At 40.8% G+C, this 13449-nt stretch overlaps 4 protein-coding genes across 4 annotated transcripts; 2 read left to right on the top strand and 2 right to left on the bottom strand.

Annotated features, from left to right (window-relative positions):
* The first annotated feature begins 33 nt into the window (after positions 1-33).
* Positions 34-3053, top strand: F4822DRAFT_34309 (uncharacterized protein). Its single transcript, XM_051455833.1, has 5 exons — positions 34-819; positions 870-976; positions 1032-2262; positions 2331-2579; positions 2645-3053. Exons 1-5 carry the CDS (start codon positions 529-531, stop codon positions 2870-2872), a joined length of 2106 nt encoding a protein of 701 aa, XP_051319806.1. The 5' UTR covers positions 34-528; the 3' UTR covers positions 2873-3053.
* Positions 3054-3620: 567 nt separating this feature from the next.
* F4822DRAFT_424498 (prolyl oligopeptidase) lies at positions 3621-5974 on the bottom strand (the record flags this gene model as incomplete). Its single annotated transcript, XM_051460159.1, has 6 exons — positions 3621-4007; positions 4076-4245; positions 4294-4384; positions 4447-4924; positions 4988-5400; positions 5495-5974. The coding sequence occupies 6 exons, from the start codon at positions 5972-5974 to the stop codon at positions 3621-3623; spliced, it is 2019 nt and encodes a 672-aa protein (XP_051319805.1).
* Positions 5975-6858: 884 nt separating this feature from the next.
* On the top strand, positions 6859-8507 carry F4822DRAFT_386822 (uncharacterized protein). Its single transcript, XM_051456747.1, has 2 exons — positions 6859-7424; positions 7497-8507. The coding sequence occupies exons 1-2, from the start codon at positions 7213-7215 to the stop codon at positions 8197-8199; spliced, it is 915 nt and encodes a 304-aa protein (XP_051319804.1). The 5' UTR covers positions 6859-7212; the 3' UTR covers positions 8200-8507.
* Positions 8508-11000, bottom strand: F4822DRAFT_386819 (Vps36-domain-containing protein). Its single transcript, XM_051456746.1, has 3 exons — positions 10543-11000; positions 10310-10445; positions 8508-10243 (listed from the first exon to the last, which is right to left on the bottom strand). The coding sequence occupies exons 1-3, from the start codon at positions 10641-10643 to the stop codon at positions 8540-8542; spliced, it is 1941 nt and encodes a 646-aa protein (XP_051319803.1). The 5' UTR covers positions 10644-11000; the 3' UTR covers positions 8508-8539.
* Between the last annotated feature and the right edge of the window lie 2449 nt (positions 11001-13449).

The following is a 13449-nucleotide window of genomic DNA, read 5'->3' as shown; positions in this document are numbered from 1 at the left end:
GGTATCCTCTGTACCTGCCTACCTATACGTTCATATGTACATGTACGTGCGGACGGCAAGAACGATATGTAGCTCTTTGATGCTACGAGCCGATTATCCGAGCAAGGCAATTCCATCTCGGAGCTTGCGTCATTCTTTCGGCAGACTGGGTGAGACTAATGCACTATACCCTGTTATTAGCTGCATTTTTCGAAAGCCACACCACCCCAAAAGTCTCACTTATCCTCAAGTCTTGGCATCATAGGTTCGGATAGCCTTGTTTTAACCTCTGTCCAGCTCCGAGTCTAACAAGACCGAATTGCCCGTTACATGTTTCGTATTCCTATATATATATATATATATCTTATGGTTCATAGCAAAAGGAATATGATACATCTATAATAAGATGCCATCTTGCTTAAATCATTGCTGTGGCTTTCATGTTGAATACATTGAACCTGGATGAATTAGTATTATAATAAGTTTGACATCATTGTTACACCTCAAGTACCTCGGAAATAACACCGGCAGCAACTTGCCGCAGCCACTATGCCCGCAATCCAAGATTCCGATGCGCCCATTGAGTCTCCCTTTACGATTAGTGAACACTTATGCGAATTGTGCCAATCACCTGAGAGTGTTACATCTATAGTAGCCCAAGAACCATCTCTGGCTCCGGGTGATGCATGGAAGAAATTGATTGGTCATCATGAACATATTCATATTTCCAAAGGCGATGTCCGCGACATTGGTAAAGGTTCACTTGATTCGAAGGAATTAGTGAAAGCCCGGACTTGTGGAAAATGGGGTTCGCAAGAGCCCGGGGATTTATTCCTCAGAGTTAGTTATGAAATACCCCAGTCCAGAATGAATCTGGCTAACTTTATGAGATGTACCATGATGCACTATGTACACTTGATGATGATCTGGAGGCCGGTATGGTGAGCCCTTCTTTAATGGGTAGTAGTGGGACTATGCCTCTTACTATTATCTCTGTGTAAGTCTATACCTGTAATTAATGTTTCTCTACACATAATTCTAATTCTTATAAGAATTCCTGATATTGTGAGGCATATGTCCAACCTCATCGTCCGTGCGGAAAGAGAAGTATTCCTCGCTACCAATTTCTGGCAGAACGGAGTAGCCTCTAAGTACATCACAAATGCGATAAGGGAGCTTTCACGTCGTGCAGGAGAGCGGGGCACCAAGATCGTAATGAAAGTCATCTACGATCGCGGAAGCCCGAAACAGCTACTTGAACCGCACTACACGGTTCCTGAGAGCGAGTACACAGGTAGTGCCGTGGCGCTACCGGCTTCACATGAAATCCCGAATATTGACTTGCAAGTCATCAACTACCATCGTCCACTGTTAGGCACATTTCATGCTAAGTACATGATCGTAGACCGCAAGGTTGCTGTCCTGCAAAGCAACAATATTCAGGACAATGATAATGTGGAGATGATGGTGGAAGTTGATGGTCCTATCGTCGACTCAATGTACGATATGGCGTTGATAAGCTGGCATAAGAAATTGGAACCGCCACTGCCAAACCTTGGTATTCCTGCGGTTCAAACCGGGAGCGGGAAATTTGGTGCTAGCCATGCCGACATATTTGGTCCTGATGGGACTGTGAAGGGCTACTCCGTGATGGCTGATCCGGCTAAATTGCCAAGAGGAACGGCCGATGGACTAGAAGTTCTCCAACAGAAGCCAATAACAGAGGGGACGGGGAGTACCAATGGCTTAAACGGGCCTGCCACAGAGACACTTCAAAACCCATCCCCTCTGGACGGCGATGTGGCGGGACCTGGTGATCGTCAAGGCCAAGATACCCTCCCAGAGCACACTTCAGATGACCCCCACTACGATGAAAACCTCGCGGGAGAAATTCAACGTATACAAGCGTCGGTAAGCGCAAAGCCAAACGAAACGAAAATGCAGGCCATATCACGGCACCTCAACCACACAGTCAATAAAGGATTTGAAGGGGACGCTCCTGAGTGCGATTCGCACGATGATATGACACCATGCATACCGCACCCAGCGCATGAGCCATTTCCTATGGCTCTGGTCTGCCGCCCGCCATACGGTCACCCAAACCACAATTCAGTATCGAACCCGCAAAATGCGGCGTGGTTGTCGGCACTGAGGAACGCGAAGAAGAATGTGTTTATCCAGTCCCCAACGTTGAACGCGGAGCCCCTGATACCGGCTATCGTGGAGGCGTGTGAGCGTGGTGTTGATGTGTATTGTTATATATGTCTAGGATATAATGATACGGTAAATTATTGTCTCATCCTATTTTCTGGAGATTTTACACCAAATTTACTAACACCCTTTTTATATAGGGCGAGATGCTCCCCATGCAGGGCGGCCATAATGAGTCCATAGCCCATCGCTTATATACTTCGCTCCTCTCACCTGAGGCGAAGAAGCGTCTACATTGGTACTGGTATATCGCCAAGGACCAGACCCGTCCCATCGTCGCATCCAAAAAGCGACGCTCTTGTCATGTTAAGCTGCTTATTGCAGATGAACGTGTCGGCGTCGTTGGGAATGGGAATCAGGATACGCAGAGTTGGTTCCATAGTCAGGAGGTTCGTAGCCAACACCCCTTTCATGCACAGAACCAGATTCAGATATAAGCTAACCAGATGTCTAGATCAATATTCTACTCGACAGCGAGCCTATCTGCCGCTCGTGGATTGAGGGCCTCAGGCGCAATCAGAATACACATTTGTATGGTACTGTTAGCACCGAGGATGGCGTGTGGAAGGATGCGAAAGGTGAGGGAGCTGATGGCGCGACGGGTGTGGATGCTGGACGCTTTAGCTGGGCGAAGGGTGTTGTTGGCGCTGTTAAGAGGGTACAGGGCACCGGTGGGTTTTAAGGTGGTATTTTATGGGGGAAGGGAAAAAGGGGAATGGATTAAAGACGGACGAGTATGTAATGATGGTGCCAATTGACATGGCTTGGGTGTGATCTTGAACGGAAGATGTGTTTTAGTCCTATTGAATTATACGGGCGGTAATCGATGATTAGTCTAAATACTTCACATATGCTTGACTGTATTTCTTCGTTCCTAGTATTTCTTCAACGTGATGTAAAATAGGGCATAGCCAGACATCCGGTTTATCTTTGTTATAGTGCCTCCTCGCCCACAAAACATACACATTTAGGGGTATGCTGCACCTAAGTAGACCTAAGGTCCCTATAAAGTAGGGGCTAGTGGGGGTAATTAGGGGGCGTCCAGGTACCTAGAACTCCAAATGCTAGGCTTAGGTACCCATAATTACAGGGCATGACGCCTTTACTCATCAGTGAGATAAGTAACAATCGTAGGCTTATATGTCCTAGTTCGTACGAATTTGGGGTACGACGTTTATTTCTATAATATGCTACCTATCAGAGTGCGAGTGTCGTTTCGCACACACTTAAGTAGAACGCATCGTTACTAGGACTATATACACACATACTTCTAGTATGTCCATTAAGCCCTCGAGAGTCGTTAACCCCTTTTTCCCAAATCATCGATAGTACGTAAACCCCTTAGGGTTTCACCCATTCGCATCTCATCCCCCGCCGTGATTCCACATCACACCCAGCCTCAATCGGGGTATGAGGATATGGAAAAGATACTACAAAGGTTGTGGATGGGTGGCGGGCAGTGCCGCGCCATTCCCCCCTTGAAGACCTGTGTACCAATTAATCCAGTCGAATACAAAGTTGAACCACCGGACTTGATTCTCCCGGCCGCGTATGCTATGTCCTTCATTATCGAATTGAACGAATCTCGACAACACATTCCTCGCACAGGCATTATTAAAAGCTGCTAGACCTTCCTCAAATTTGCAGGTATTGTCGTTTTTGCCATGAATGATGAGCATCGGTGTCTTCCACTCCTTGAGGAGATGCGGCTGTGACGGGTCGTCGCCGTAAAAGTAATCGTCCGGATCGTCAGGATAGGGGCGTCCTGCGTAGCGACGCCAATGAATTATACCGCCAGAGCATACTATGGATTTGAACTACGAAGAGAAGTATCAGTAACTGTAGCTCGGTGATAAGGCATTAAGATCGCAGTTAGGGGGCTCACCCGTTGTCCAAATTCATGACCTTGGATCCAGTTCATCAGGAGACCTCCATAGCTATGGCCGAAAATGACGGCGTTTCCGGTATCGACATTAGGATTTGCTTCGAGATGCTCCGTGCAGTTCATCAAATCCTGAGTCGGAAGAGTGGTGCGATCGAAGTCTCCATAAATATCTATTGATGTTAGCAGTCGGGCCGAGGTGAATTCTTATTTTCCCTTACCATGTATAAAATCATTGCCATAGTCTGTACTTCCGAGGATATTAGGAGCCACAACTATATAGCCTTGTTCAGCCCAAAGCACCGGGTTATTCTGCAGACGGTCGTTAGCGAAAGCGAGTTAAAGGGCCAGAGAATTAAATTGAGAGTACATACGTTACCCCACTGGTCGTTCCATGCCAGGTGTGGACCGCCATGTACGAGGATGGCCAGGGGATACCGACGCCAGTTATCAAAACTACTAGGCGTCACCATCCAAGCATGGACACGATAGTCGCCGGCTCCTTTGAACTCTATCTGCGAAATTTGGCGTGGCGATAGGCCAAATAGAGCACCATTTTGTGTGGCCGATAAAACTACTCGAGGTATACGCTCTTCGTCCGTGCTGATGATGTGGTAGAGTGAACTTTCGAGTAGGCTCGAGCTACTGACCAGAAGTTCCTCCGCGTTACCTCGGCGAAGGAGAAAGAATGATTCCACAGAACCATTGCTACGCAAGAGCGAGATGGGGGACGCATTGCTATTGCTCCCAGATCCAAACGGATCGAACAAGAGGCTGAGTTTGTATAGAGCAACTCTACCATGGTCATCCGCAGTAACAAACAAGGCCAGGCCATCGGGGGAAAACTCAACACTCAGCGGATATAGATCTCATTGATCTTCATCTAAGACTTCATCCTGAGGCCCAGTGAAGTACCTATCGCGTATCGGGATGACGAAAACACGATCGCTCATCTTCATCATCGATCCAATTATAAGCGCGATTTCGTTACCGTCCGGGCTGAATCGAGGGTGTTTACCTAACCTATTAAACCCTCTGGAGTCATCTATTCGGATGGACACGACGTTGGTATTTGCCGCGAAGGAATGAATTTTGGTGTAGTAAATGTTGAACTCGTCTCCCATCAGCCTGTTTACTTTAGTGCTATCTCTCGCGCCAAATACAATTCCGTTTTCGCATATATCGTAGTTGTTTCCGTCTCGTGAAGTTTCAAGGCTGGTGCCCAGAAGGACATCGTTCATAGGGCTGGTGAATTTCCACTCATCTCCATTCTTCTCAAGAGTGGTGTAGAGGATCTTGTCACGCGAGGTCTCTGGATGGTCGCTCGGCTAAAAAAATATTAATTTTCGTCCATGACTTCCATTCGTGGCGCCCTGACGTGATGATTTGTGGCGTATGTTTGGAAGTTGCAGCATAATTTACATCGATTACTCGAGGGCCGTTTACGCCATCTACCAGGTTGGCGCTCTGGTAAATCTTTGCCGTGTGCGGCGATTTCGCAAACTCCTCGGTACCTTCACCAACAGCGACAACAGCAACAGAACCATTGGGTAGGGGCTTTGTCTTGAAGGAAAACACAGACATCGGGAAAATACCGATGCAGTACGACAATTGGTTGGCCATGTTAATCGCATGGAACTCGGTCGGGCTCCCAGAATTGAAGAAGATTATTGTTCGAGAGTCATCCCCTAACCAAGTTACGTTGTATATCTTAGCTCGTTGGAGGATCTTATAGGAGTTTCCGGTGCTGATCTCCATAATCCATATTTCCTTAAACTCACCCGAGAGCTTCGTGTATCTTGATACGGTGTATAGGGCTCGAGTACCGTCGTGACTGGGTTGAGCGGGTCCCATTATGGGAGCCAAAGCAAAGGTCTCCGGTGTCAGAGCCGTAGTCGTCATGCTGAAGGATGAAGTGGGATGCTGGTTGAGTATTAGTTGAGGTGTATACAGAAGAACACCTATAGAATCTGGTCTCACTCAGAATTTTATTTGGAAAAAGTTAACAATTACCTATGCTGAGTTCCTATTTTATTTTATAATGTGCCCATGCGGGTCTGACAGGTGAAAAATCGATTTAGGCAGCTCTCGTGAACCACATTTGTGCGTAATATCTGTTTGTGAAGCGCCGATATAGTTGAGTATACAGGCCACTCCCCCGTAATTTCACACTTCCGGGCCCTTCATTATCCTTTATTATCTGGTCTGTACTAGCTTATTGGATTAGCACTTTCCAGAGACCCAACTGAACTTTCCTTCCATACAACACAAAAGCGTTTGCGTGTAGTCCATTGAGAAACAAGCACATCGTTTGTGAACCCTCATCGTGATGAAAGGTTCTCCAAACAGATGGACCAAGATACCCAATATTGGATCGAATTTCAATCAGGTCGACACATGGGAATAGAACAAACAAATAAAACTGCCATTGTATTAGTATCTACGAGTACATGTTGACGAGCATCTGAGTATGACCAGCTGAGAGACGACGATGTCTTATATAATCTTTAAAAATTGCTTAGCTAATACATATGTACATACTCTTCAATGCAGCATGTAACTTAGCATTAATATGATCCAATCAAGAGGGCTTACCTAAAGTGCCTACTTAGGTACCTGAGTACCTAGGTATTTAGAGTTAGATCTTAGATCGCCGGTCGAAGCTTATTAAGGGGATAGATTCATCCAATCAAGAGCTCAAGCTAGTCTATCTCCGATCTCGGCGGGGAAGCTTACAAAATGACGCTTCCTAATGGATGAACAACTAAGAATAACTAAGCATAACTAACAAGCTAAGCTACCGACATATACACCATACACCATTATACAGAACATAACGTTGATACGCTCATCATAAGTGATATCTTCTCTTTGTGGCTTTCATTCTGTAACGGATGAAAGCCACCAAAGGAAGAGAGCCTTAGTTTAAACTAGAATCCATCTCTATTATTTTTCTTCTTCTTCAATAAATGACGCAAAGTCCCGATGCAGACCGCAATTTGTCCCTCTCGCTTTCCCTTCTCGTGATATCTAGCTGGGGAAGTAAGCTAGTGATTTGTTGAATAAGTTACCTCGAGCTGCTGGAGTTAACCCGGACTAAGTATAATAAATACGTATACATAAAAAAGTCCGAAGCTGCGATGAAAAACGATAGCTTCGACAAGCAGTCGGGTGCCTCGGCACCGTCAAGCTCGTCTATCCCGATTCCGAGTAGAGACGCTGTCGAGATGCCATCATCCAAGCTCCAACATAAATGGAATACGAAGAACCTAGGTTTGAGGTTTGGCGCCGACTTCACCAGCGCAGCGAGTGCTGCGTCGATGGTCGCGCCTCTTATAGCTGTAATTGATAGGTATGTCACTCTTGTATAGTAAATTCCAATATCCCTCAAGCTTGCTCGGTCGCTAAATCCACCTCGGAATAGGTCAATCATGGAAAATGCCTCCGGTCGAAACACCCTTGGCAACAGCCTTAAGTCCTCGTTACGTTCGCTCCTCCTCCGTCCCCATACAATGCTCTTCTCCAAACCCGTCGCCCTCATATTCATGCTGTACGGCGGCACCTACTTGACGGCCAATACACTAGACACGGCTACGTCGACGGTACGCGGGGTGCTCGCCACGCACGTCACGACCGGAACCGCTAAGTTTGCTGCGTCGAGTGCTGCCAATGTCGGTCTCTGCGTTTACAAGGATCAAGTTTTCGTAAAGATGTTTGGACCTGGCGGACCGCCTCGACCTGTACCTCTACCGAGTTATTTTCTGTTCACGCTGCGCGATTGCCTTACCATCTTCGCCTCGTTCAACGTACCCCCGCTACTTGGCCCGGTGTTGAATGAGCGTATGGGCGATACCATTAAAAACAACGTTAGCGGTACCACTGTTGCGCAGTTTGTAGCTCCGGCCGCTGTGCAGTTATTCTCAACACCGGTTCACCTACTCGGCTTAGATATGTACAACCGGCCTGGGGTGGGTAACATGGTATCTTGGCGTAACAGATGGACGCAAGTGCGTAAGAACTGGGCTATAAGTACCGTAGCGAGGATATGCAGGATTGTGCCGGCGTTCGGGTTAGGTGGTACGGTAAACACAAAAGTACGAAGGAATCTCATGGAAAAACTTGCCTGATAATAGCTATAGGTCTCATGTTGAATGGCTACACTTGATGAACGATTTGCTTGGGCTTGGCGTTATATGGAAAGGGATGGTTATGGTTATATTTCGGCGGATACCACAAAACTACACAAAATAGGTTGGACGGCGGAGAACGGATGACAGGTTTACGAAACATACCGATCGGGTAGACAAGAAACTAGTATGTTTAGGCTGGGGGGTCTCGGGACTGATGGCGACGGGCTGGGTTACGATGTATTAGTAGAGTTAATGACAATCATGACATGATGTACAATAAAGTTCTAGGCGACGCATATCTACACAGACGTTCGATGGCATTTATATTGCGTGTACTCTATAAGAAACCAGCCTCACTTAAGGCCTTGATGATTTTATCACCGTCTGTGGTTTTCCGGGGCCTATTTCGGTATTCCCCTGTATCGATATAGTTCTCCCAGAACTTGAGCCCTTCGATACCTTCCTCACGACAGAGGACGCCTTTCTCTTCTGCCATCTCGAGCTCTTCTTCAGCTACACCGATACTCCATCCAAATCGCTCAGCTGCGTCTTGCGCAGTGACACCTCGGCCAAACTCTTGCCAATCCCAAGGAACATCTTTATCTGGTGGAATATCATGCAAATCTCGAAGCCAGGATAGCAATGCTTTAATTGTAGTCCCGTCTGTTCGATCGCGACTTTGCACGACCATCACACCGCTCTTAAATGTTCGCAACCGAACTGGTAATCTTAATTTTCTCCAGAGACGTGCTGCCTTCTCGAAGTCGTTGGGGCTTACAAGTTCAACACCACCACGAGCGCGATTGAACATAGCCCACAGGTCGACTAAGCTAATAATGCCACCAGCCTTCTTGAGCACGCCCCTGGCATCGTCAGTCAAGAACTCTGCAAGGTTTCTAGATAGCTCGGACAAGTAGAGTGATTCCGAACCACTGCTACTTCCACCACCGACAATGTCCTTAGTAGTGACGAGCCCAAGCTGACTAGCAGACTCGGCGAGCAAGGCGTTCGCTTCCGAAGTCTCCTTTTCGGTACCACTATTGGCCTGTCGAGCGAACGACTCTGCAAGCGCTACAATTTCTTTGGCAGAGGTCATCAAGGCCTCAAGATCCTCGAAAGCGCTCCCGATCACGAGTTCGTTGTTCTTGCGTCTATCTAGACCCATTTGCTCTAGACCAGCAATACCAGCAGTCTTAATTCGACCTGGCCCTGGCCCTGAATTTGACGAAGAGTCCGCACGCACAAGATTGCTACTACCGTTTGGAATTGGAGGGGCCTCCTGCAAGAGCCATTTGCGCTGAGTCATGGAACTCTTCAGTCGTTCAAAGAATATCTTGTCGCCTCCACCCCGAAAAGATACCTTGACACACTCAGGGTTCTCTAAGCCCACAACGCTAGCTACATTGAGCGTAGGTCCTGGCGAGTCTGTCCTCGGTTGGCTGTGTGCCACTGTCATGGGGACATCATGAGATATCAAAGGCGCACCACACATTTCACAGGAAAGCAGAGAGGGGTGATTCAAGAAGGTACAGCGGGGACATTGAAATCCATCCGAACTCGCCGGATTTGTTGTTGCTTCTCGCGATGCAGGACTCGTTTCTAACCCCCTTGTATCATCCGGCGCCAGACCTATACTCTGTGGCCGAGAAGGCAATGGGAACGGCGACTGAGGCGTAGAGTTGGATGTCACCTGTCTGCTAGTAACACTCGATATAGAGGCCTTGAGTATGTGCGTTAAAGCCGGCTTGATACCACAAGCCAGACATGGTGGCAAGGGTGTATGCGCGTTGGCGGTCGTCGGATCGAAGTTGGACGGAACGGGATTCGGAAAGCTACATATTGTACAGATCCACGTTGCGGAGCTAGGTTGTGGTGCACCAGCCGAGGGGGATCGGAATTGGGAGTCGGAAGCTGGCAAAGGGGATGCGTTACTACTGCGGGAAGCTGTCGATGTTGCTGCGGCCGCTCTAGACTGAAGCGAGCCTCGTTTGGCTGGCTTGGGAGTAAGAACTACTTTCGGTGAAGATTTAAAAAATCCTGCCTATAGAAACATTAAAAAACCATGACCATATTCTATGAGGGTACATATTACCACCAAGGGCCATACATGCTGTTCGATCTTCTCTACATCCTTCAGATCTAGAGCGACAGAGTGCTTCCTAGGCTCCTGTTTATCGACGTAACATATTCGATGCGATGTTAAATAGACTTGTCCATTTTGTTGGTTTGGCAATTTGTATTTTCTATAATCATTGGTATTTATCTATGGTTAGCGACTTAAGAACAACAAATGGTAATGTCGCAACGGATCGTGTGGTTGGTAGTCATTAGCAAACTCACCCCTCATAGAGCCCCACGTTGTCCTGGACGAAGAGAAGGACTTCGTCTGGAAGATAGGATGGCCTGAGGGCAGTGGTAAGGTCGATTTGTTTTAAAAACATTCGTCATATCGGTCAGTTTAATATAAAGGTTGGAGCATGAGAGGAGGATCAGGCTGTATTGGTAGTTATTTATGTAGATTTGAGAAAAATAGTACATGCATAGGCATAGGCATAGGTAGGCAGCGGAAGGTCAAGTTTAGGAAGGGTCAAATGCAAGCTGAGATCACCAACCAAGCGGTTCCTGCCAGGTACTAAGGTATCTAGGTACCTAAGTACATAATGAAAGACAGTTCAAATGGATTGATGTTAGATTCAATAAATTATGGGTCTATTTGATCTGACAATCTGTGCACAAGCCGCCTAAGGGTCCATGTAAACCTTGGAACTGTTTACGAGGAATTGCCGGTAAAGGATCATATATAAAGTGGTACCTTTTACTAAAGTGGACACCCCCCCTGGGGCATCATAATAACCTGACTTTTAAGTAATAAATTGTCACAAACCAGGAACCGCACGCCCGTTTCTGAAGGATAAGTGGGGCCTAAAATAATCAATAATGGTATAACCCTGGATATTTAAATATGTTAATTAATAATATATTTAATATAAAAAATAAAAAAGAAAAATATTTATATAAATTATTAAAATCTCATATATTTAATCATTTTTTTTATAATTCTTTAATTATTAATTTAAGATTATTCTTTTAAATATAATAAAATTTTTTTAAGTTTTTTTAATAAATAAAATTTATTTTTTATTTAATCTATTATTAATATTATTATTTTTAAATTAAGACATTTTAAATTAATTAATTTAATAATGATTATACCTTTTTAAAACATAGGTTTATCATATTTTAATAATTTTTTAATTAATATTAATATTAGATTAAGAAATGATATAAATCATTTATAACATATTTCATTATTATTATTAATTAAATTTTCTTTTCTTTTATTAATTTTTAAAAATAAGATAAAAAATTTCCATATTTTTTAAAGAATATTATAATTAAATATAAAATAAGTTAATGAACTTTAATTTAAAAAATAAAAAGGAATTAAATAAAGAAGAATTTTAAAATAAAAACCTAAATAATTTATAATAATCTAATTTATTATTACTTAAAATATTTATATTTATTTATATTATTTAAGATTTATTATTTATAAAAGAAATATTTTAATTTATTAATAAAATAATATCCTTTAAGACATATTTATAAATTTTAAAATTAGAAATTTAAAAAGAGATTAAGATTAAAATAAAAAAAGATAATTAAAAGGAAAAGATTCTTAATTAATAAATAAAGATTATAATTATTTTTATAAAAATTAAGAAATTTAAAAAAGAATTAATATTAAAAAAGATTAAATAAAGGAAGGTCTTTAAAGGGTTCCTATTAGGAACTTTTTAATAATTAATATTCTTTTGATTTTTAACACCTCCTAGATCATTAAATAATAAAAATAATAAAGATAAGAAAGAAAAAGGAAATAAAAGATATTAATTAAAAAAGAAAAAAATGATAATCCTTTTTTATTTATTAAAAAATATAAATTAGTCAATTTATTAATTTATATATATAAAACTTTACTTATTTTTTATAAAGAAAATTTATTATTATTTAATTTTTAAATAAAATTATTTTTATATAATTTTAGCCTATTTTAGAAAATTATTTTAATATTATTAAAGAAAAGTTAAAAAAATTTTAATACATTTTTAAATTATATAAACATTTTAAAAATAAAATGAAAATAATATTTAATAAGTTATTTAAAAAGGAAGAAATATGGAAGATTATTTGTTATCTTTAATAAAAAAAAAGAATTATCCTTTATATAATAAAATTTAAATAATTTATTATTATTAGATAATTATTTAAATAAAGGATGAATTCTTAAAGGAAAAATAACCTACTATTATTAACAAATATATAATTAAAGTAATCCTTTATAATAATAAATTATATAAAAGATATAATAAAAAAAAGAAAGGTTTTAAAATGAATAGGAATTAAAAAAGGGAAAAACTTATTAAAATTTAAAACCTTAATGTAATTAATAATAATAAGAAATCTAAAAAAGATTTAAATAAAATTAAATATTATAATTATTTATGATGAATCCTATGTCTTAAAGAGGTATAATCATTATTAAATTAATTAATTTAAGATGTCTTAATTTAAAAGTAATAATATTAATAATAGATTAAATAAATAAATAAGTTTTATTTATTAAAGAGGCTTAAAATCTTTTTATTATATTTAAAAAAATAATCTTAGATTAATAATTAAAGAATTATAAAAAAAGTGACTAGATATATAAGAAATGGTTATGGTTATATGATTTGATATTTTTTTTTTAGTTATCTTTTGTTTCCTTTTATTTTAAAACTAAATAAAACAACATTTCCTTTACTTTATTCTATTTTAAAGTTAAATAAAAATATTCTTTTTTTATATTTTATTAATTAATAAAGTAGGTTATTTTTTATAATTCTTTTATAGTTAATTACCTAATACTTATTTCATTTATAAATATGTAATTATAAGATATTAGATTATAATATTATTCTTTTCTTTTTTAAATCTTTTATTTTAAAAATTTCTAATAAATTTCTTCCTTTTTTTATTATTATTTTTTAAAAAGATATTATTTACTTTAATTAATAAAAAGAAATATAATAATTAATCTAAATTGTCCTTTATTAATCATTGTAAATATTTAGTTTTTTAAATTAAAAAAAATTAATTTTAAAATAATGTTATATATTTATTATTTTAATAAAAATTTGATTTATAAAATTATTTATAAAATTTATGAATGTTATAAATATTAAATTGTTAATATTTCATATA

This window comes from Hypoxylon trugodes (genome assembly GCF_022578975.1).
Source record: "Hypoxylon trugodes strain CBS 135444 unplaced genomic scaffold F4822scaffold_1, whole genome shotgun sequence".
Classification (NCBI taxonomy): Eukaryota; Fungi; Ascomycota; class Sordariomycetes; order Xylariales; family Hypoxylaceae; genus Hypoxylon; species Hypoxylon trugodes.
The sequence above is the reverse complement of the archived record's forward strand: the minus strand, read 5'-3'. Positions and strand labels throughout refer to the sequence as shown.